This window comes from Sciurus carolinensis, chromosome 6, assembly GCF_902686445.1.
Source record: "Sciurus carolinensis chromosome 6, mSciCar1.2, whole genome shotgun sequence".
Taxonomy (NCBI): domain Eukaryota; kingdom Metazoa; phylum Chordata; class Mammalia; order Rodentia; family Sciuridae; genus Sciurus; species Sciurus carolinensis.
In genome coordinates this window covers 49,439,596-49,463,895 of record NC_062218.1, presented here as the reverse complement: position 1 = coordinate 49,463,895, position 24,300 = coordinate 49,439,596, and the positions used below count along the sequence as shown (strand labels likewise).

The 24,300-nt window shown below is 34.0% G+C and overlaps 1 protein-coding gene across 1 annotated transcript in view; it reads right to left on the bottom strand.

Moving 5' to 3' along the window:
* Ndufaf2 (NADH:ubiquinone oxidoreductase complex assembly factor 2) overlaps positions 1-24,257 on the bottom strand; it is a 195,002-nt gene extending 170,745 nt beyond the window's left edge. The window contains exon 1 of the mRNA XM_047555118.1: positions 24,057-24,257. Within this exon, the coding sequence (XP_047411074.1) occupies positions 24,057-24,183 (127 nt within the window). The 5' untranslated portion in view covers positions 24,184-24,257. The remainder of the gene's footprint in view (positions 1-24,056) is intronic.
* Positions 24,258-24,300: the final 43 nt, after the last annotated feature.

Sequence of the window (24,300 nt, the reverse complement as noted above, 5' to 3'; positions counted from 1 at the left end):
ATTAGTCTTTTCACCACTGCATTATAATTTTTTCTATATTTTGAATACCATATTTTAAATGCTAGATACATGATTTGCTAACATTTTCTCCTAGGGGTTATCTTTTTACTTTCTTGACAATGTCCTTTCATGAACGAAAGTTTTTAGCTTTAATGAAATACAATTTATTTATCTATTCTTCTATTGCTTGTGCTTTGGATGTCAAATCTAAGAAGTCAAACATAAGGTTACAAAGACTTACCCTATGTTTACTTGTAGGTGTTTTAATTTTAACTCCTATATTTGGGTGGTTAATCCACTTTGAGTTAATTTTTGCATATGGTGTGAATCTTTGCAATTTAGTTCTTTTGCGAGTGGCTATCAAGTTGTCCCAGCACCATTTGTTAAAGAGATTATCCTTTTCCCACTGAACAGTCCCGGAACCCTTGTTGAAATCAATTGACCAAAGATTTCTGAACTCTTAGTTCCATTCCATTAGTCTATGGTTATTCATTTAAACTGTATATTTCTCTGAGTGCTCAAAGAATAAGTACAAAAGAGTCTGGCTAAGAAATGCTACTGAGATCTTTGTTTTGATCGAAGGTTTCTCACTAGACTGGTGTCATGGTCTTCTCAACAGCAAATACATCTGTAACCTGAATTATACCTTTGCTAGGGATGATCCTCTGAGTTGGCACTAATTTTAAGCACTCTTTTCCTTCAATTGAGATGAAGAAAAAAATGGACATTCCTTAGATCCTCACAAATCAACTTTAGGTAGGAACTCCTCATCATAAAATTACATGACACTGAGACAGCACTACTAATCTCTCTAATCTCTATTTTTGTTCAGCTCATCATCTCTAGAGGTGATGGGTAGGTAAAAGAAAAGTGACAAAAAATCAGCACAAATATGTATTTTCAGGAGACTTCTACCATTTTAAGCAATAGCTAATAATTCTGGGCCAAGAGACTGAGAAGCCAGTTTACCACATAACTAGAGGAAATCTGCCATCAAGTAAATTCACACCCACTAACATTCAGTCTATATAATACAAGCTCTCTCCTTTATAGGTCTCTGATGCAAAGACTTTATAGTAAACTGTGTGAACACCTGGTATAGTCATTACAAATTACAGGTTTTCTAGATTTGTGAATTTAGGAAGTAGTATATGACAATGGGCAAATCTAGTAAAGGGGTTTTACACTAGTTCCAAAGATGAGCTTTGAGGCTTTTTGCAAGGCTAATTTTCAAGAAAAAGTCACAGCAACAAAGAGGAAATGTGTTTCATCTTTATATTACAAAAGTATAGGAAATTATTTTTTCCTTTTTAAGTTTCCTCATCATGTAGTATCTAAAATCATCATTCAGCTGGCCCTACTCTACTAAGCTCATAACTTTCTACTGTTCTCAACAATGAACACCATTAATGGATTTATTTACAACTTACAATACAATGATATTAAGAGGTAGGCAGAAGGTCATAAGTTTTATAGTGTGGTAAGATCATGGAAATATCTATCATTTTTACTTTTAGGAGGGAGGAAGTTAGCTTTGCTGCCAAAGATGCCATTAGAATTAGATGCTACTTAAAATTTACTCATATTAGAAGTCTGCTACTTTCCCTACATCAGCCAAAGAAGCAAAATACTTAAGAGCAGCAGAGGAAAAATCATCTGTCTGGAACTGGTAAGCCTTTGCAAAATATTCTACAACACCATTATTAGTAGTAAGAGAATACGTCCATGTACAAGCGCTACCCTAGAGTGTCTCAGGATATAAAAATCCTGTCACCATGTTTGAGAAGCCCTCTGAGTTCACAGGAGATAATTTCTGGAGAGCAGTATATTAAAAACAAACAAAAAACTTATAGATTAATAAATAAGGTGATAATGATCACGTGAAGGGAAATTTTATTTATTACACTATTCTCTTTAAAGGTGGTATACTCCTTAGCACATCTTCTCTTCTTTCTCTCTATTTATTAAAAGAGAAGTAACAAGAATGCATAATAATCAGCTGAAAAATAGGAGAACAGAGTAGTCTAGACTGAGAAATTGACGTAAGGTGGGGAGGGAGTAAAATAGGAGGGCAGTGCCTAAAATTCTGCAAGGACATACAGAAGATTATATCTGTCAAAAAGCAATGTGATTTTCAGGGACAGACTACTAGGATTCTGAAGAAAATTGCAAAGTCTACCTTTGATCATTTTATTCCCTTTCCCCAAAGTCTCTCCTTTTTTATGGCTCATTCCTCAGATACCTAAAGTCTCCCACCTCACAGAGATAAGTAAAATTCACAAGGGAGATTTCTTCTCTTTCTTAACCTTCTAAAACAACTCCTGATCTTAACTATTCTTTAATCTAATTGATATTGTTATTCCTAATGATTTAAGCAATCCAGACTAAAGTGATAATTAGTTTTACTCCTGCAAGGGGATATTTGCATTTTAAAAGACTACTTATCAGACCTGAAGCTACGAAGTGCTATAGGCCCTGGGTTCTATCCCTAGCACACTGCTTACAACAACAACAAAACTTATTAGCCCACTTTAATATATGATAGGGAGGCTGTTTTGTGAAAAATATATCGCGGCCTTTTATGCTCCTTACCTATCTGGAGCAACATGCCATTATTTCCACTCAATCTCACTGGACCTCCAGAGTTTGAATATGCAAACCTGGGGCCTCAGATCCTCTAATTCCATTTCCTCTATGATGGTAAGTGACTACATACACTTCATAAGATACTAAAAACATAAGTTGGTACAGTGTCTTCAAATACTTGAGGTTTTAAATCATAAATATCTAAATATAATAGGTCTATGCTGAAAAAAATCTTAATAATAAATCATTAGAAAAAAAAAAAGGACTTTTCAAAGCTGGGTAAGGAATTTCATGCAGCTGGGTTGTGTTACAGGGAAAGACACCAAGAGAAGGATAACACCTACTGGTGACTATGTGAAATATAAGTGGGAGAAGAGAAAAATGGGATTTTTGCAGAAAGAATAATCAGATATTAGAGCTGAGTCACAAAACCTTTCACACTGGAGTGAGTGCAAGACTTAAATGTCCAAGTTTTAATTTTTGATACACAATACTGGGAAAATTTATCTTGAGTTCTTAGAAGCTTTGAGTTAGTCACAATCACTCCAGGTCTCAGTTTGCTCATCTGAAATTAGATAAAAGAACCCATTAAAAAGGATGTGCACTAGTCCTAGAAGAAAACACAGAGTCAGAACTCCAGCTTTTTATGTACAGGCAATGACTTTCTCAGTAGGAAACCTAAAGCTCAGGAAATTATGCCAAGAGTTAATACATGGGACAGCATCAAATTAAAAAGCTTCTACACAGTAAAAGAACCAATTAGGATGTGAAAAAAGAATCTACAGAATGGTACAAAATCTTTGCTAGCTACTCTTCTGATAGAGGATAAATATCTATAATGTATAAAGAGCTCAAAAAACTTTACACCAAAATATCAAATAGGTAATATTTGATATTTAAAATGCACCAATAAAAAATGTGAGGAAAGCAGCAGACTTTTGAGTAAATTTTAAACAGCATCTAAAAACCCAAATGAACTAAACAGACACTTCTCAAAAGAAGAAATACAAATGGTCAACAAATACATGAAAAAAGTCACCATTAGCAATTAGGGAAATGCAAATGAAAATTACACTGAGATTCCATCTCATGCCAGTCAGAATGGCGGTCATCAAGAATACAAATAATAAATGCTAGAGAGGCTATGGAGAAAAAGGAACACTTTACACTGTTGGTAGGACTGTAAATTAGTGTAACCATTATGGAAATCAGTATGGAGGTTCCTCAAAAGACTAGGCATGCAATCACCATATGACCCAGCCATACCACTCCTTGGTATTTACCCTGAAGAATTAAAGTCATCTTACTATAGAGCTACAAGCATACCCATGTTTATAGCAACACAATTCACAATAGCCAAATTATGGAACCAGCCTAAGTGTCCATCAAGGGATGAATAGATAAAGAAAATGTAGTACATAAACACAATGGAGTTTTACTCAGTCATATAAGAAAATGAAATTATGGCATTTGCAGAAAAATGGATGGAACTAGAGATCATTATATTAAGTGAAATAAGTCAAATTGAGAAGGTCAAGGGTCATATGTTTTCTATCCTAGGCGGAAGCTAGAGAAGAGAAAGGAAAAGACACATGGGGGTGGATCTTCTAAAAATCAAAGGGAGAACAGTAGAGAAAACAGACTAACAGAAGTGGGAGGTAGGAAGAGAAGGGGGAAGTGCTGGGGAGTGATAATGGCCAAATTATATTGTCATATTGTGTACATGTACGAATATATAAAAATAAATACCATGATTATGTACAACTACAGTGCACCAAGAAAAATGTGGAAAAATTAAATTAAAGAAAAAAAAAAAGGGACTGGCATTGATAATTCACACCTGGCAAGAAATAATAGTGTCTTAAAGTTATATACACATACAGTCACACACAAGGTTAAAAATTTAAGTGGCTCAATGATTTATTTTTCTTCTTCAAACTGGTTACATGATTTCTTTTTAAATCTTTTATGGGCTTCAGAGTGACATTTTAATATATATTTATAAAGTGTGTAATCATTGGAGCAGGGTAATTAGCATATCCATCACCTCAAATATTTTTTGTTCTTTTTGTTGGGAACACTCAAAATCCTTTCTACAAACTGGAAATCCATATGCAACAGAATGAAACTAAACCCATATCTCTCACCCTGCACAAAAATCAACTCACAATGGATCAAGGACCTCGGATCAGACCAGAGACCTTTCATCTTATACAAGAAAAAGTAGGTCCAAATCTTCAACATGTCGGCCCAGGATCAGACTTCCTTAACAGGACTCCCATAGCACAAGAAATAAAAGCAAGAATCAATAACTGGGATAGATTCAAACTAAATAGCTTTCTCTCAGCAAAGGAAACTATCAGCAATGTGAAGAGATAGCCTACAGAGTGGGAGAATATCTTTGGCACACATACTTGAGATAGAACACTAATCTCCAGAATCTATAAAGAACAAAAAAAACTCTATACTAAGAATACAAATAATCCAATCAACAAATGGGCTAAGGAAATGAACAGACATTTCACAGAAGATCTACAAGCAATCAACAGATATATGAAAAAATGTTCAACATCTCTAGTAATAAGAGAAATGCAAATCAAAACTACCCTAAGATTCCATCTCACCCCAATTAGAATGGTGATTATCAAGAATACAAGCAACAATAGGTGTTGGCGAGGATGTGGGGAAAAAGGTACACTCATACATTGCTGGTGGGGCTGCAAATTAATGCAGCCACTCTGGAAAGCAGTGTGGAGATTCCTTGGAAAGCTTGGAATGGAACCACCATTTGACCCAGCTATCCTACTCCTTGGCCTATACCCAAAGGACTTAAAATCAGCATACTACAGAGATGCAGCCACATCAATGTTCATAGCTGTTCAATTCACAATAGCCAGAATGTGGAACCAACCTAGATGCCCTTCAGTTGATGAATGGATAAAGAAACTGTGGTATATTTATACAATGGAATATTACTCAGCCATAATGAATAATAAAATTATGGCATTTGCAGGCAAAAGGATGAAACTGGAGAATATCATGCTAAGTGAGATAAGCCAATCTCAAAAATCCAAAGGGTGAATGATCTCACTGATAAGCGGATGATGACACATAATGGGGGTAGGGGGCAAGAATGGAGGAAGAAGGGACTGTATAGAAGGAAAAGAGGGGTGGGAGGGTAGGGGGGAAAAATAACAGAATGAATCGAACAACATTACCCTATGTATATGTATGATTACACAAATGGTATGCCTTTACTCCATGTACAGAGAAACAACATGTATCCCATTTGTTTACAATAAAAACAAATATTAAAAAAATCCTTTCTACAAGCTATTCTGAAATATACAGTTAATTGTTATCAACCATAAGTTGGTTATTACCCTATTGTGCTATGTAGAATATTAGAAGTTATTCCTCTTATGTGGTTCCTGAAATAATAAAATCAGAGTAAAACACATTGAAATTATAAATCATTTTAATATAAAGTATGCTAGATTTTTTAAAAATTTTGCTCTATGGAAAACTACAAATGCCAAGTCAATGTTCTTGTGCAGTAAACTTAAAAGACCAAGCAAGTGAAGCTAAGATTCAAAAGGGATGTGAGTATTTGTGTAAGAGTCACAAAGGAAAAATATATAGTAGACTGTTAAAAAATGAATTTAGAGTCCAGTATCCTGGTCTTATCAGCAACTACTTGTCCTTGGTACTGAGGGTTGAGTAATCAAAAGAAGACTTGAGGGAAACAGCACCTCAGAAAATACATATGAAATGAATGCCTACTAATAATGTGTCCCAAATATTGTTTTCTGTTAATTCATAATTCATATCATTAATAAACTTATATAAGAAAGTGTTTAATAATGGTACTTTTCTTGCATTTGCAAAAATTTTATCATATATTTGAAATAGTTTGCATGTGTGTTCCAGCTTTAATAAAAGTTGGTTATTTTAAAATGTACATAAAACTTAAATATTCTACTTTTATACTTAACACCTTTTCAGCGGCTCATAATTTTACTTTTGAACTTCAATGACAATTATACTAATTTCCAATGTTTGTGGATAGGAAAGTATTTTTAATTTTAAAATACCTATATTTTGATTATTTTATATTTATGATTTTGCTCATTTACTTAATATTTAATTACAAACTACATTTTAGTTTCTAAAGAAAAATAATTTGTGGGTGGAGAGAGAGGGAGGAATAGGAACTGAAGTGGAATGGGTCAGTATGTGATTTTGTCAGGATAAACTTAGCTAATATGTATATAACTGTAATGCTCTAATAAAAAATTGTAAAAATGGAATCTCTAAAAAAAGAATCTACTAATAAACACATACATATGTACACATAATTTTAGTAAATATCTGGCACATAGAAGATGTTTGATAACTATGTATTAAAAAGATAAATGAAAATGGTAGAAGCTGGTCCTAGTTTTGATGGACTGCTTGCTTTTTCTTCTATTATACCATCTGTCTCCCTAAAGACCATATAGGCATATAGCAAAATACCTGATTCTTTGTAGAAAAAAAGAATTGCTGGGAGCAGTCACTAAATGTAGGTTTGTTTCAAATGCAGAAATATAAAGCTCTGAAATAAGGAGAAAAAGAAAATCAAATGTTAGAGGCAGAATGACAAGGAAGTCTTTTAGGCTTAAAGTGAAATCTTCTTAAGGGCTTTTATATCCTCAAAGGGACGACTTTTCTCTTTACACTTTTGTTTCAGAGAGAGGGCAGCAAAAACACTGCAAGGAAGGAAATGAGATAAAATAAGTCAGTATACCCTGGTGGGGTCCACTTTCTCCAATTTAACACACTAACTAAACATCTACTTTGTCACCATTATAAGTACTGAGAATAGAAAATTAAAGCATGGGAATTTTACCTTAGAAGTTTCAAGAATTTAAAGAAATAAGTGAGTCTAAAACCATACCAACTCCAGAAAAACTCTGATTTTACATAGAGAGGCTAAAATAATCCTGTCCATTTTAATCAGACTATTGCATTTTATATTAGAATTAAAATAGAAACTAATAAAACAAAAATTCCACTTAATAAAGAAAAAGTTACATTTCACAATGAATTTATACTTAATGATGTGTTCCTTGAAAAGCTCTTTAACACTGGTTTAAAAACTAATAGTGTTTTTAGTTACTTAGGTGTAGATCCCTTTAACTATCAATTCTAAACAAAATATTATATGGAAAATCAATATACAAAGTTTCATCAAAGCTTAGCAATTCTTTTAAAAGCAGTGGAAGCCAGAGACCAGTCTGCCTGTGCCACCTTCATTCTGTTTAAATGCCAAAGGCTCCAAACTAACAACTGTATCACTACTATAAGTATTATATCACTACTTATAATTTAATTCAACAATCTGTTCTTGCCAATGTCATCAACAACTTCCATGTGCTAAATCCAATTCTTAATTATAAACGCTCATCTCACTTGAACTATCAGTAGCACTTGACAAAGTTTCCCCTCCCTTCTTAAAATCATTTAATTTAGTTTCTAGGGCATCTGACTTTCCTAGTTTTCTTTCTACTTCCAGGGTTATTCCTTAGCATCCCTTGCTGGTTTCCCTTCATATTCCAATCACTTAATGCAGGACTTGGTTCTCTTTTCTATACTGATCAGTGATCTCATCTAGTTCCATGATTTTAATACCAGCTAATTGTTGATAATTCATATATTTATATTTCAGAATCAGATTTCTCTCCTAAACTCCAGGTTCATTTATCCAGTGACTTCTGAGTATCTCTACTTACTTGTTACTTTGTCTAACAAAAATCTCAAATATAACCCAATACTGAAGACCTGACCTTACCTCTCTCATCCTGCTCTTTCTCAGCCTTGCCTTGTTGATATAAGTCTATCCTTGCAATTGCTTAGATAAAAATCCTTAGGCTCATCCTTAAATCCTCTCTTTCACTGATTTCAAAATAAGAACAGAATGCCTAAGTAATGGTGGTAACATGAACTGAAATCTCCCAGAACAGCATTCTCCAAAAAATAAATTATACATACCTACATATACAGAATAAAAACAAATGAAACTACAAAAAGCCCATGCCCTCAACATAACTAGAAAACAAACTTCAAATTACATAGAAAAATAGGCACAATTCCCAATAAGCTTTTTGGTTCTTTTTTTTTTTTTTTGGTAGTAGGGTAGAACACAGGGGCACTTTACTATTGAGCTATATTCCCTCCCAGTCCTTTTTAAAAATTTTAAATTTTGAGAGAGGGTCTCACTAAGTGGCTTAGGGCCTTGTTAAGGTGCTGAGGCTGGCCTTTAACTTGTGATCTTCCTGCCTCAGCCTTATAGGTGTACATGCAATAACCCCTCATGAAAAAAAGAACATTCCAAAAAAACTGAAAAACTTCTCAGAAAAGTGAATAAAAATAAAAAGTCTATTCTTTGAAAAACCACTGAAAAGGGATCTTAAAAAACCAGAACAGGCACCATATCCCACATGTGTCAACCAGAAACTCATTCCCATCTCCACGATCATTCAGTCGCCAAATAAAGACAATTATGATATCCAGGCTATAACTAATAAGATAAAATTATCCAACAAACAACCAAAAGAAAAAATACTAATCTTTTCCCTATAAGAGAATAATACAATATACTTTTCATCCTGAAGTGTGTTCATTTTCCTCCATCTTTGATATCCTGTAACTTAAATATAGAAATACAAAGTTACCTATTTTAACACACTTTATGTTAGATGACACTTGGATCAGACAGGGGAAGGAAAACATATTCAAATACATTCACATAAGAATAAAGAAATGGGCTGGAGAGACAGCTCAGTCGGTAGAGTGCTTGCCTTGCAAGCACAAGGCCCTGGGTTCGATCCCCAGCACCGCAAAAAAAAAAAAAAAAAAAAAAAAAAAATTTCCCATATTAAAAGAAAAAAGAAACTAGAACAGGGTTGGGGTTGTAGTTCAGTGACAGAGCACTTGCTTGGCATGTGTGAGGCACTGGGTTCGATCCTCAGCACCACAGTGGTCTCTAGAATCTTATGATTTGAGAAAAGTCTCCAAACTGCTACTGACATCTCGTCCTTATTGTGGATGCTTTAATTTATGTTTTGCAGAATATTTCATTTAGGAACTGCAGAATAGATGTTCTCAATCAGCAAACAGAACGCCCCCCAGGACAGACCATGTTAGGCCACAAATCAAGTCTCAAGGAATTAAAAAAAAAAAAAAAATCAATGTCACAGTATATATCTTCTCTGACCACAATAAAATAAAACTAGAAATCAGTAATAAGAAGAACATCAGAAATTGTAAAAATAAATGGCAATTAGGCAATACACTCTTGAAATACCAATGGGTCACTGAAGAAATCAAAAAGGATATTTAAAAACTTTTCAGAAGGGCTGGGGTTGTGGTTCAGTGGTAGAGTGCTTGCCTAGCATATGTGAGGCATTGGGTTTGATTCTCAGCACTGCATATAAAGAAGTGAATAAAATAAAGGTCCATCAACAACTAATATATATATATATATGTATATATATGTATATATATGTATATGCATATATTTAAAATAAAAACTCAAAATGGAAATACAACATATCAAACTCTATGGAATACAACAAAAGCAGTACTAAGAGGTAAATTTACAGCAATAAGCATATACATTAAAAACAAAAAAGGATTTCAATTAACTTTAAGTTACTGGAGATATACTCTTGAAAGGGCCTGTGGAACCCTGCTGGTACTCTCCTGTTTCTTGCTTTTGGCCTCAAGATACGAGCATATGCTTTGAAACAAGCTCACCCCATAATGGACTACCCTCAACAGAGGCTCAAACTGATGAGCCCATGCAATCTTGGACATGAAACTCCAGAAGTATAAGCCAAAATAAACCTCTCTTACTTTAGAAGTAGCCTGCATCAGGTATTTTGCTGTAGTAATGCAAAGCTAACTTGTAACACTGACACTCCCATGTTTGCTACAATAGTATTCACAATAATATGGGATCAACGTAAGTGTCCATCAATGGATAATCAACAAAGAAAACACAGTATGGATATACAACAGAACAGTATTCACCCTTAAAAGGGGGAGAAAATTCTGTTATTTGAGACAACAGGAACAAATCTGGAGAACGTATTAAATGTAAAAAATAAGCCAGGCACACAAAGACAAATACCATATGATCTTATTTGTCTGTGGAATATAAAAATTAAAAACTCATACACATGTTGATCACCGGATTTGGGGTCTATGTGTGTGGGGTGAGGGTTTGGGAGACTGGGAAAATGTTGGTTAAAGGATTCAAACATCCTTTGATAGGATGGACAAAATTAGAGTTCCATTCCACAACATGGTTACTATAGTAAATAATAATGTACTGTGTACTTGAAAATTATTAAGAGGGATTTGAAGTACCCTCAATACCAAAAAAAAAAAAAAAAAACAGGAGAGATGATTATGTAAGGTAATGTACATGTTAGCTTGATTTAGCCATTCTACAATGTACCTACATCAAGATATCATGTTATCTGGGTGGGGCTGTAGCTCAGTGGTAGAGCACTTGCCTAGCACATGTGAGGTACTGGGTTTAATTCTCAGCAGCACCACATAAAAATTAGTAAATAAAATAAAAATATTCATTAAAAAAGAAGATACCATGTTATCTATGAGTTTTACTTGTTAATTTTTTTAATTGAAAGAAAGATAAGTAAATCAAATATGGTAAAATAGCTGGGGAAAGTACGTAAGAACTCTGTATTATTCTTGTGACTTTTCTATAAGTCTCTTATTATGTTGAAGAATTAAACCAACCAAAAGTCTTTTAAATGACCTTCCTGCTTCAATCTGACCAGTCTATTCTCAATAAAAACCTGAAGCAATTCTTTCAAAATTATAAATCAAATTATGTTACTCCTCAACACTCTGCAATATATCCCCATTTTATTCAGAGTAAAAGCTAATTTATGCTGCTATTCTCTGAAGAGTGGTGTACTCTTGATGCAGATATCCACTTGTCTAACTTTTTAACTTCCTTCAAGTCTTTGTTCAAATATTACCTTCTCAATGAAGAACCCCTCACTATCCCATTTAAAATCTCAACCCATTCCCTATCTCCAGCACTCCTGATCCCTTGATTTCTTCTTTTGATACCTTCTTTTCTTTTTGCATGTGCCACACTGTAAAAATTACATAATTTACTTACACTTTTCCTGTATTTTTTTAAACATATGACTGAGACTCCCTTTGCTACAGGAAGGGATGAATTTTTTAATGTTCTGTTTTCTAATATATCTTAAATGCCTAGAACTGTAACTGGCACACATCAGGCATGCAAAAAAAATTGCCAAATAGATGAACATATTTCATTGATCACCTGCTACAATACAGACATTGTCCAAAAGAATAGAGTCAAGGACCCAGTTACCCAGGCAATCATTTAAAATTTGATGGTATATGGTACAAAGTACAACACATTAGGGAATGGTGAATTCTAGATGAAGAATAAAGTAAGTAGGCTATAATATCAAAAATCTTGCCAGTGAGAGGAAGGCAAACTGCAGAGGTTTTAAAGTCCACAAATTCTGGGAAAGGAATAGTCTAAACATGAATAAAAATACTTCCTATATCACTTTAAATATTAATCCACATTTGAACATTTACTCAATCAGGATTCCTACAACCTTTTAAGATAATCTCTTTATTAGTCAATCTCTCCAATTTCTAATGTTTATAAATAAATATACCATAAGAGGAATGCAAAGTGAAATTGCAAATCTTGCAAAAAATAAAGTTTCGTGGTCTATAAAGTAATACAGAATCACAAGAAAATTATTCATTTCTAATTGAGAAAGTGGTCAAGATACACCAACAAGGATTAGAACATGAAAAGTGATTCATAAGATAATGAATACAGACTAATAAAAATCCTTAGAAAAATTTGGTGATGCCTTCAAATTTTGTAAAAAAAAACCAAACACTTTTCTTAATTGTACTCAGAGACAAATATGAAATGAAGGATGTCATAAAGTGCTGTCATAATTTTGTCAGATCTATATAAAAATATCTGTACTTACTCATATCTCTCTCTCTCTCTCTCTCTCTCACACACACACACACACACACACAAATTGTGTGTGGTGACAGACATGTTAATCAGCTCGCTTTGCTCATTCTACAGTATATATCTATATCAAAATATCACATTAAACACTGTAAACAATATAAACCTTTTAAAAATATTTTTTTAGATATTGATGAACCTTCATTTTATTCATTTATTTATATGTGGTACTGAGAATAGAACCCAGTGCCTCACACATGCCAGGCAAGCACTCTACCACTGAACTACAACTCCAGCCTCAATATATACTTTTTATTTATCAATGAAACTTCAATAAATTTGTGAGGAAACAAATAATTCATTCTCAATTCTCATAATTAGCTTATAGTTACAAATATACAGTAAACCTCCCTGAAGATTTAGGTTTCATTTTTCAAAACAAAGTGCTAATCAAACTTCCCTCCCTCCCTCCCTCTCTTCCTCTCCCCCGCCTTCTCCCTCACATACCACCATCATCACCACAATAATTCTTTATGTATGTATACACACACACATATACATACAACACTATTCTTAAATGGGTCACTTTAAGAAGTGCTTTTCAGCAGTATCATATTTCTTTGAGGAGTAGTGAAGGAGGAAAGATAGAAAATATGTGAAAAAGAGAAATAATTTTCAATGCAAAGTCCCAGGAGGATGAACGGAAGGATGTTTAATCAGTTACATATTTTGTTTGTTTTTTGGTACTGGAGATTGAACCCATGGGCCCTTAAAAACTGAGCCACATCCTTAGTCCTTTTTTAAATAAATTTAGAGACAGGGTCTCTCTGAGTTGCTTAGGGCTTTGCTAAATTGCTAAGGCCAGCTTTGAACCCAAGATTCTCCTGCCTCAGCCTCCTAGGCTACTAGAATTACAGGCTTGGGTGCCACCGCGTCCCTCAGAGTCATATTTTTAATAAACGAAACAGAAAATAAGCCATGCACACTTATAATCCCAGCTATTTGGGAGGCTGAGGAAAGAAGATTAAAAGTCAGAGGTGAGTCTCAACAACTCAACAAGATCCTGTTTCATAATAAAAAGTAAAAAGAGCTGAGGATGTAACTCTGTGGTGAAGTACCCCTGGTCTGATCCCCAGTACTGGGAGACTGGGATAGAAAATAAATAATTTATGTCACATGTTCAGCTAAAGTGCAAAAAAGTTTAATTCTCAGAGGGACTGGGATTGTGGTTCAGTGGTAGAGCGCTTGCCTGGCATGTGAGAGGAACTGGATTCGATTCTCAGCACCACATACAAATAAATAAATAAGATAAAGGTCCATGAACTACATATGTATATATATATACACACACATAATTAGAATTTCGGGCAAAGGGTGTAATTTATCATTTGGACCACAAGATGGAGGCATCAGTCACCTGGAAACAATAAAGATAAAAGCAAAGAAAAAGTCTTTTTGCTTACAACGGTAAGAACTACCTTAAAAAAATATATATATGTATATATATATATATATATATATATATATATAGTCCCACATTATTTTATAAAAAATGGAGACTCATTCTAATAATCAACTAGTGAAGACTGACACAGTTCTGAAGATATTTCTCTACCAAACCTCATTCAATTGTGAATGCTAAAAAGAAACTATGTTAACTCATTTAGTAACTCTTGCAAAGTAACTTAGACTTAGAAAGCCTTCAAATAGCAGCAGAAATGAAGTGATGAACTGAATAGTTCTTTGAAAATTGAGAGGGATAGGAAAAATGATATTTCATCTGATTTACAATAACAAAACACTGGGTTCTGTGCAAATATGATAATACAAATTGAGTTTTACCACAAAGTGACCTTAACAATTTTAACAGTAGATACATTAATTTTCTTCATTTGTTATAATTCTTCTGCAAATACTAACTAGATTCCTAACAACTGCTAGAAAATGTGCCTAAAGCACATTATTTAATAAACACTAATCGTTGCTGTTATTGATATTACTATTCTTAATATAAATTATAAAGCATCCTCAAAGCAAAAGAGGACAAAGTAACTCTTTTTCTATGAAGTATTTTCAGTCTCACCTAGAAAAAGATAACACAGCTTACTCAATCATCCTTTATTAGTTTCCATTTCTGCTTAAAGAGCACATATTTCCCTGACAGAAAATTCAGATTTTGAAATTAAAGTTCATTAAATTCATTTTTAAGCCAGCATAAAGGACTGACATACATGTGTGACTGTGAATATATTTCATCTTCCTTTTTTTCCTCTGGTTGACAGTATGATACAGACGTGGTTCTGTTGATATAAGATAGGAATGCAATCATGAACTACTGGGGAAATAATGTTTTTCTCCCCTTCACCAAAATACAATCAAGTATTTAAATACATCACACACATAAACTGAGGGAATTCAGAAGGCAACTGAGAAATAATCTTGAAGAAAACATAAAAAATTAAAATTTAAAAATGAAGATCAGAAAAGTGCATGGGCCTAAAACAATGGCCTATATAAAAACTACAATTATTTTGTTTTCAACAACATATTTCAAAGTAAGTGAAGTGTTTTGGTTAAAATCATAAAACCCTTTAAGAAGCTTTATCAATTTGATGATGTCAATGGTTATGATTACATTATATGATCTCTAATAAACTCAGGACAGAATATTAATTAATGTTAAAAATTATATATATGATTTTAAATTTGTTGGTCGATTCTTCAAAATATAGTTGCCATTTACATCACTGTACTACAAGGATAATATATATTGTCACTTTAAATAAAATCTTTGTAATAAAAGTTAATTTACAAAATAGTAATGCAGAGTTTATTTGGAGTAAAAAAAAATGAGATCTGATTATTTTAGACAAAAGATTATTCCTTCAGTTTAAAGAGAAAAAAATTACTTAATAAACTGCCAAGCTATAATTTTGGAACAATGCTGCCATCTGCTGGAAAAACTGAAATATCTTTACTATTTCCAATGTTAAAGAGCAGCTACCACATTCAAGAAAGCTCTATCTTTATCTTCCTATTATCTACTAAAACAAAAACATCTGATTTATAATTCTGACCTGCTGATTTTTTCTGATTGTAACTATTTCTATTAACTATAACTCATTACAATTTAGGTATATTTTAAATTCTAAATGCAAATAAGTTGAGGTGACATCATCTAACAAATCAATTACACACAACAGTGGTTGATACAGGTTTTGAATGATTAGATAATGATATATTCATCCTGGAAAGACAAATAACACTAAGTGTATTCACAAGTTTGATGATGCTAATGAAACTAAATTTAGAAGGATATTTGACTAAGGCAAGTCCAAACCTGAACCACTTAGAAGACTGATGATACCACGGAAAGATACTCTTCTTTTTAATAGAAACGTTTTAATCCTTGAAGAAAATTTTGGCTCATTTATCAAAGTAGAACTTAATTATCTGTTTTAAAATTTTATAAAAATACTTAATCATCTCCTGTGGTCTTTAAACATTTTATTTTGTTAGCATTTTTATAATTCTGGGTCCATAAATATCTTGATTCATTGAACAGCTGTTTTTTCAGCACCTACTTTATACCTAGGCACATGTATATGAACTATCATCTCATGCTTAAATTAAGGATAATGATCCCTAGTTACATGGTTGTTGTAAAGATATGAAATAATCATTACTTAATAAATGGTAACTACCACTAAGTCATGCATTACTAAAAGAACCAGAGGTTATGGGAAGTTGAGAATGAAATGGAAAGAAAAATGTGTTTATACTTACTTAATATTACAAATCAAATATGCAAACTTCTGATTAAAATAGCCATTGATTTATATTAACCTCCTTAATTTCCTCAAATCATTTGAATTTATTAAAGACTATATAGGAAAGGTTTTAGCTATGTAAGAAAACAGAAGTTCCATCAAAAGACCTGAAAATAAGGCTAATAGGTCTGAAATTCGTAGCACATGTATACAGTTAGTGCTCAATAAATATTTGTCACATGAGAAAATTAATGAATGGTACAGAATGAGATGAAAAACAAATTCCACAGTGGTGACTGGCCTGTGGATCAGCATGGGCAGGTAGGCCAATATGCAAAGAAACTATCTGGGTTTTCCAAAAAGTCCAAGGCAACTCCAAGTTTAGAGCAACAGGGCTGAAAGTAAGGCATAAATGGTAAGGGTTAAGTCCAAGTAATTTGGAAATGTTACCAGTGCTCCCACAGGAAGTCCCAGTTCTCACTAAGGTGAACAGCTTGTAGGATGTCACACCAACTGAAACTGAGAATTATGAAAAGTAACAGACTAGATGCAACTCATAAGAGGCTACATTCAATTAATTTCTTAAAAAATATTTTTAGTTGTAGATGGATGCAATACCTTTATTTTGTTCATTTAGGTTTTTTTTTTTTTTAATGTGGTGCTGGGGATCAAACGCAGTACTTTATGTGTGCTAGGCAAGTGCTCTACCACTGAGCCACAACTCTGTACTTCAATTAATTTTTAATGTTATTATCTTTTTCCCTTAATGTTATTATTTTTTCTTTCCAATACCATTACTGCAGTCTAATGGGATCTCTTTCAAGGATCATAGTAAATATAGCAATGCTGGCATATAATAGTACATTTTAGCTCTCTTCCTCTCCCTTCTAGTTTATCTTACACAGGACTTCCAGAGTCATTTTTCTAATAGCTCTAACCAGGTCACAAGCTTTTCCTTATCGAAAAGCTTTCACTGGCTATTTACTATTTACAGAATGAAGTGCAAACTTCAAGCTTAAAATATCCAAGGCCTTTGATAATCTGACCATCTCTATTCCCACATTAAAGTTTTTTCTTGTTCTTCTACGCTACAGTCAATCCACATGGAACTACCTTCCAATCTCTGGCATTCTTACCCCTTCCTAATCATGAACAGAGTCCTCTTTTATCACTTTTTCTGAAATCTTATATATCCCTCAAAGAGATGATCAAATGCTTCCAGCTACTTATCTCCCTAAATTCTCCCAATTAGAATTAAACATACAGCACCCTACTCTTTTCAAGCACAGTTCTAACAGGCTGTAGGTTGTTTCTCAAAGAAAGTTAATCATCAACCCTCTGATTCATGTTCTGGGTTAAAGGGTTAGGCAAGATGCGTCTAATCCTTTTCTACATAACAATCTTTCAAATACTTGAAGCTCTTTCCAAATCTTTTCTTTATGGGATAAATCTCCTCAACAGTAACAGATAATAATGAGAGATATAATTTCTATGAATTTACATCATAAGAACTACCCCATTTGGACACCAAATTTTCAACCATTTCTAAGTGTGGTGTGCAGCACAGTGCTCTAAGCCAATCATTTTGTCTCTTAAATTTGAACATCACTAAGTCCACTGGCAAATTAACAACTTAAAAAGTTCTTCCATTAAAATTAGCCTAGAAGTTTTAACTGGGTATAAACATTTAATCTATGTGCAAAAGGAACAGATTAAAATGAGAAAATAAGGTTCAAACATGACCTAGCCAGACCCAAGTACACAAATATAAGTTATCTTAGAAGAGGGCTTCCTTTTGAAACGAGATAAACACAATGCAACAGATAAAACTCAGATATAAATAAGAAGGGTGTAATAACAAAAGCATTTTAAAGTCAGTTTATTTGAGGAATCTTTTACAACATAATCTACCACAGAATAAAATTCAACAAAATATGTTGATTAACAGCTTTTTATTATAGAATACTGATACTACATTCACAATCTATTTATCTTGAAATACCAATAAATTTTTAAAAAGGTAAAAATGTCAACAACAGTTCCAAACTTAAATTCATGACCAGATAATACTTACCAGATTCATTTTGAGTTACCTATCTTTTCTCTTATCAAATAATACCTCATGTGAAAAATATAGTTCTTTGATGACTAATACCACATTAAATGAATAAAAATAAAGGGTAATTCTAAAAGAATTCTTAAATATTCTTTTGTGCCAATAGTGTTAAATGCTCAACAATTTATGCAATGCAAAGAAAATTCAAGATTTCTTAAAAATCACCTTTCATATCAAGGAAATAGATGACTCATTTTGGAGGAATTTATTGTAAAACAAACTAGAGATTTTGCCTTGATTTAAAGTGAAATGCTTTAGGAAATGCCTAATAGTATTTATGGACCATAACATGTCTATGCTTCTGGCTTTACTGATTAAGAACCCAGGCACTCAGAGATACTAGGCAGTAGTATACCAGGGATTAATTTCTTCTACATCATCAACAAAGTCCTGATTTTCTCACAACCAACAGTACATAAATTCAGGGGATGTAAGAACACTGGAAAACAATTTGGAACTATAATACAGTCAAAGATGAATGGATATCCTTTGAACCCAAAATCACATTTTTAGAATGCCCTAAACATGTACAGATACAACTTTTCCCTTGCACTTACTAACAGGGGTTCTATAAGCATTCTTATATAAGTCTTTCCATGACCAGAATATTTATAATGGACTATTAGCAACAGCAAAAATCAAGAAGAAATCCCTTGTAAACAGTAGAAGGGATGAGTAAATTGTGGCATATTTATTTATAGAACAGTATACAACAATGAAAATGAGTGAATTATAATTTCTTTCTTATTTATTTATTTATTTATATACCAGGAATTGAACAGGAGTGCTTAACCACTGAGCACATCCCCAGTCCTTTTTATTTTGAGACTGGGTCTCACTAAATCCCTGAGACTGGCCTGGGACTTGTGATCCTCCTGCCTCAGTCTTTTAGTAGCTGGGATAACAGGCATGCCCCATTGCATCCTCCAACAAGCCAATCGTAAATATCATATGAGTTAAAGAGAAAATAAAAATAGAAATTAGAAGATTGGGGAAGGGTTACTATGGAGTGGACTCAGGGGCACTTGGCCACTGAGCCATATTCTTAGTCTTATTTTGTATTTTATTTAGAGACAGGGTCTCACTGAGTTGCTTAGTGCCTTGCTTTTGGTAAGGGTGGCTTTGAACTTGTGATCCTCCTGTCTCAGTCTCCCAAGCCACTGAGATTATAGGCATGGGTCACCTTGCTAGCTATAAGAGATTTTAAGTGCATGAAACATTTTTCAAAAAAGATAAAAAAAATTTGTGAAATATAGCCCAAAAAGTGCTTTCAGGAAATCTATAAGATCAAAAACATATTTTTTAAAAGAAGAAAATTCAAATTATGACCTCAGTGTTCACCTTAACAAACTATAAAAATAAGAACAAATAAAACCAAATGAGAGAAGAAAGGAATCAAAAAGAAAAGTTAAACCAATGAAAAAACACAGAGGTTAAAAAAAAAAATCAATGAAACCCAAGTTGATTCCTTTTAAAACTTCAATAAAATTAACAAACCATGCAACAGAAAGACCAAGAAAAAGAGAAGTCATAATTTATCAATGTTAGGAAAGCAAGAAAGGATATCATTACAAATTCTACAAACATTAAACAAAAAAATAAAGATGAGTTATTATGAATAACTCGAAGTCCATAAACTCAACATGTTAGATAAAAAGGGCAAACTTCTGGAAAGACACAAACTACCAAAAGTTCACAGAAGACAAAATAGATAGCCTGAGAAGTCTTATATCTGTTAAATTACTTAATGTGTAATCTAAAAGCTTTCAACAAAGAAAACTTTAAGATCTGATGGCTTTTCAGGCAATTTATGCCAATTAAGAAACAATACAAATTCTCCCAAACTCTTCCACAAAATTCAAGAGAAGGGAACACAATCCAACTCACTCTATGAGACCAGCATAGTCCCAATAATAAATCCAGAAAAAGACATTACAAGAAAACTAGAGATCAAGATCCTCATGGACAAAAAACTCAAAATATCTCAATAGTGTATATCAGGATATCAAATGCAACAAGAAGATAAAAATGATAATGTATCATGACCAAATGGAGTTTACTCCACAAATGTAACATTCAAAGCATTCAACAATGTCAAATAAGTTGAAAACTTATGTTCAGGCAAAAAAAAAAAATTAAAGTTGCACACGCTTATTTATAATAGCTTTATTCATAAGTGACCCAAATTGGAAGCAACCAAGATATCCTTCAATAAGCAAGTTAATACACAAACAATGGCTTCACCACACAATTGAATATTATTCAGCAATAAAAACAAATGAGCTATTATGCAACAAAAAGACATGGAGAAAAACATTACTAAATATTACTAAATGCATATTACTAAGTGAAACAAATCCAACCTAAAAAGGTTATGTGCTGTATGATTCGAACTATATGACATATTGGAAAAGGCAAACCAGAGAGAGAAACAGTGAAAAGATCAGTGGTCACTAGGGAGTTAAGTGAAAAGGAGGGAGGGAAGAGAGAGCAAATACTAATGCAGGATATCCATACTGGGAGAAATTGCTGAAGAGAAGGAAAGGGAGTATCTGAGTATTTTTCACTCAGTTTTTTGAAACTGATCTAAAAAAATAAAGTCTATTAATTTTAAAAGTCAATATAATTCACCATAGAATTATCTTAATAGATACAAAAAAAGCAAACAAGCATTTGATGAATCTCAAGCTTCATTCACCAAAAAAAAAAAAAAAAAAAAAGCCTCTCAGCAAACTACAAATATTTGTAAGAAACTTTGTTAACCTTAGGATGGGCATCTGAAAAAATTAGAAGTAACTTTATACTTAATAATTTTTTTAAATGCTTTCCTTTTAACATAGGAAATAAGGCAAAAATATTTATTCGTAACACTTCTATTCAATATTATACTGAAGGTCTAATCCAGTGCAACCAGGAAGGGAAAGGAAATAAAAGGCAAACAAGTTGGAAAGGAAAAAAACCAGAACTGTCTCTATCAGCAGTTGACATAATGCCCAAATCTGCAAAGAGCTAAGCAATACAGTAAAGTAGGCTGTGGTATGGCTAACTAACATTAAAAAAATTAATTGTATTTCTACGTACAAGTAATAAGGAACTGAATATTAACTTTTAAAAGCACATTTATAGTAACCACACAATATAATACACTTCACAATAAATATAACAAAATATTTGCGTAATCTCTACACTAACAACTACACATCATAGGAAAAAGAAATCAACCACCAAGTAAACAACTTCCCAAATTTAACTCAAATGGATTTTGACATTAAATTTAATTATCTTAATGCTGCATTATCCTGTTTGTTTCTCTTGAGTAGCAAAAATATCTTGTGATGCTAGGTAAATATTGTTATTCAGATTTTACAGAGCAGGCTGAAGTTGCTATGATCCAGCATTCACACTCCTGGGTATGTACTCATAGGAAATGAAAACTTATGTTTGTATAAAACCAACATGTGAATGTTTCTTGCAGTACTACTCTTAAGTACCCAAAACTAGAAACAAGCCAAATGTCTTTCAATGGGTAAATGTACAAACTGCAGTACATCCATAAAAAGGAACTCTAGTCAGCATAAAAAGGAACAAACTACTAATACATGCAATGAATCTCAAGGCATTACACTTAGTGGAAGAAACCAGTTTCAAAAAGTTACTTATGGTTATGATGCGATGTGTGCAACATTTTCAAAAAGACAAAAGCTAAATGACAAAGAACAAAGTGGTGGTTGCCACAGTTAGGAATGGGGAAAAATTGTAAGGCAAGGTTAGCATGAGGGAGTTACTGAGGGCAAGAGAGTTGTTCTGTATGCTGTGATCCCCTTACATGAATCTTGTATATGTGTTAAAAAGTATAGAACTGCACACCAATTTAAAAAGTCTATTTTACTGTTTCATCTGAAAATAAAAATTAAAAAATAGCAAAAGAACAGTAGAGAATAAATGAGATACTACTATGTACCAACTAGAATGACTAAAATTAGTGACCATACCCAAGGTTAATGGGGAACATTGCAACTCTCATACATTCTGGTTGCAATGCAAAATGGTACCATCGCTCTGGCAATTTCTTAAAAAGTAAAACATATACCTATAAGTTTATCTGCCATTCCACTTCAAGATATGTAATCAAGAGAAATAAAAGCATTTGTCTATAAAAAGACATTTATGGATGTTCATAATTTATTTGTAATAGTCCCAAACAGGAAACAATTCAAATATCTGTGAAGAGGTGAATGGATGAACAAATTAAGGCATATCCATACCATGGAATATTAGCAATTAAAAGGGATAAATTTTTGGTAAATACAAACACGTGGATGAATCTCAAAATCATTATGCTGAGTAAAAAACCGAGAGGGGGGGGGAAACATGGTATATATTTCCATTTCCATAAAATTCTAGAAAATGCAAACTATAGTATCAGAAATCAGATTAATGACAGGAAGCCGAAAGCAGCATATTCTTTGCCCTGACAGTTTAAAAGCTCATTAGGAAAACAAGTCTAAGATATTAAAATAAGTTACAGAAGAAGCCTAGGCAAAACAAATGTTTGTGAAAAAAAATCATAAAATACAATTAATGTGTGCAGGAAATAAATAAAACAATTTTGAAAAGGTCTTTGTGCTTTTCAATATTAATGTTATTACTATTATCTTTAACTTTTAAGTAAGAACACTGAGACGTGGAGTGGACAATTACTTTGCCTGTGATCCCTAAATTATTAGGCATCAGAGCGGAGATTCTAACCCAACTTCTTTCGCCCAAAACCTGAGATCTGCAGCATCGCGGTGATAGGACAACACAGAAGAGGTTATGAGGGCTGCTATAAAGTGTGATTTCAATGCATAGGAACGCCTCCTAACACCCCAAATCACTTGCTCCACTACTTGGCACGAGTCCTGCACAGAAACACCACAATTAGAGCCAGGCTTCTAAAACTGAGGTCTTAGGACGCAATTTTCTGGGAAAGAGAACAGGTGGCCCTGAAGGATTCGAAGACAACAGTGTACACGGACCTACTTCTGACAGATTTGGGTTGTGAAGAAAGTGACCCCGGGGCCAGGGCCAAAGCCAAGGTGCCACTGAGAAAGTCAAACGGTGAGAAAGTGGAGCTGAGGATACACCTCTTCAATTACGCACCACTCGGCCCTGGTGGCAAGCCAGGCACAGGCGCACGAAAAGCCACTCCCCTGCTTTTCTCGCAAAAGATCCGGGCGGACGGGTCCGGACTAAGCCAGGACTAAGCCCTCCGCGCGGGTTCAAGAGCGTGCGAGGTGCTCGCGCGGGACGCCCGGGAGGCGCTGCGGCGCAGAGACGGCGGACTCGCAAGGCCAGGCTGCGGCGAACACCGCAGGGCCAGACGCCGCGAGGCTTCGACACCCGAGTGGAGGGGAGGGCGGGGCGGACCAACTCGGGATATACCCTCGGTGACACCTTGTGTACCCCGGCAGTTGACAAGGCGCTCTCACTTTTCCCTTATTCACTGACCAAGCAAACGTTGTTCTCCTCTCTCTCAGCTCACCTCTCCAGTTCTTGTACTCCGGGATATAGTAGTACTTGTTTCCGAACGGGTCGGTGCCCACATGCTCCTTCGCCTCCTTTGACAACGCTCTCCACAAGGCGCGAAACAAGCCTTGAGACCAACCCATGCCGGCCACTCAGCTCCCGGAGTGAACCCAAGCGGATCTGCCCAGGCGCTGGGACAGACGCTCCAGCCGCCGACCCCGCCCACTGCGCTGGAGGAGGCCCGCCAGTCTCCGTCCGCG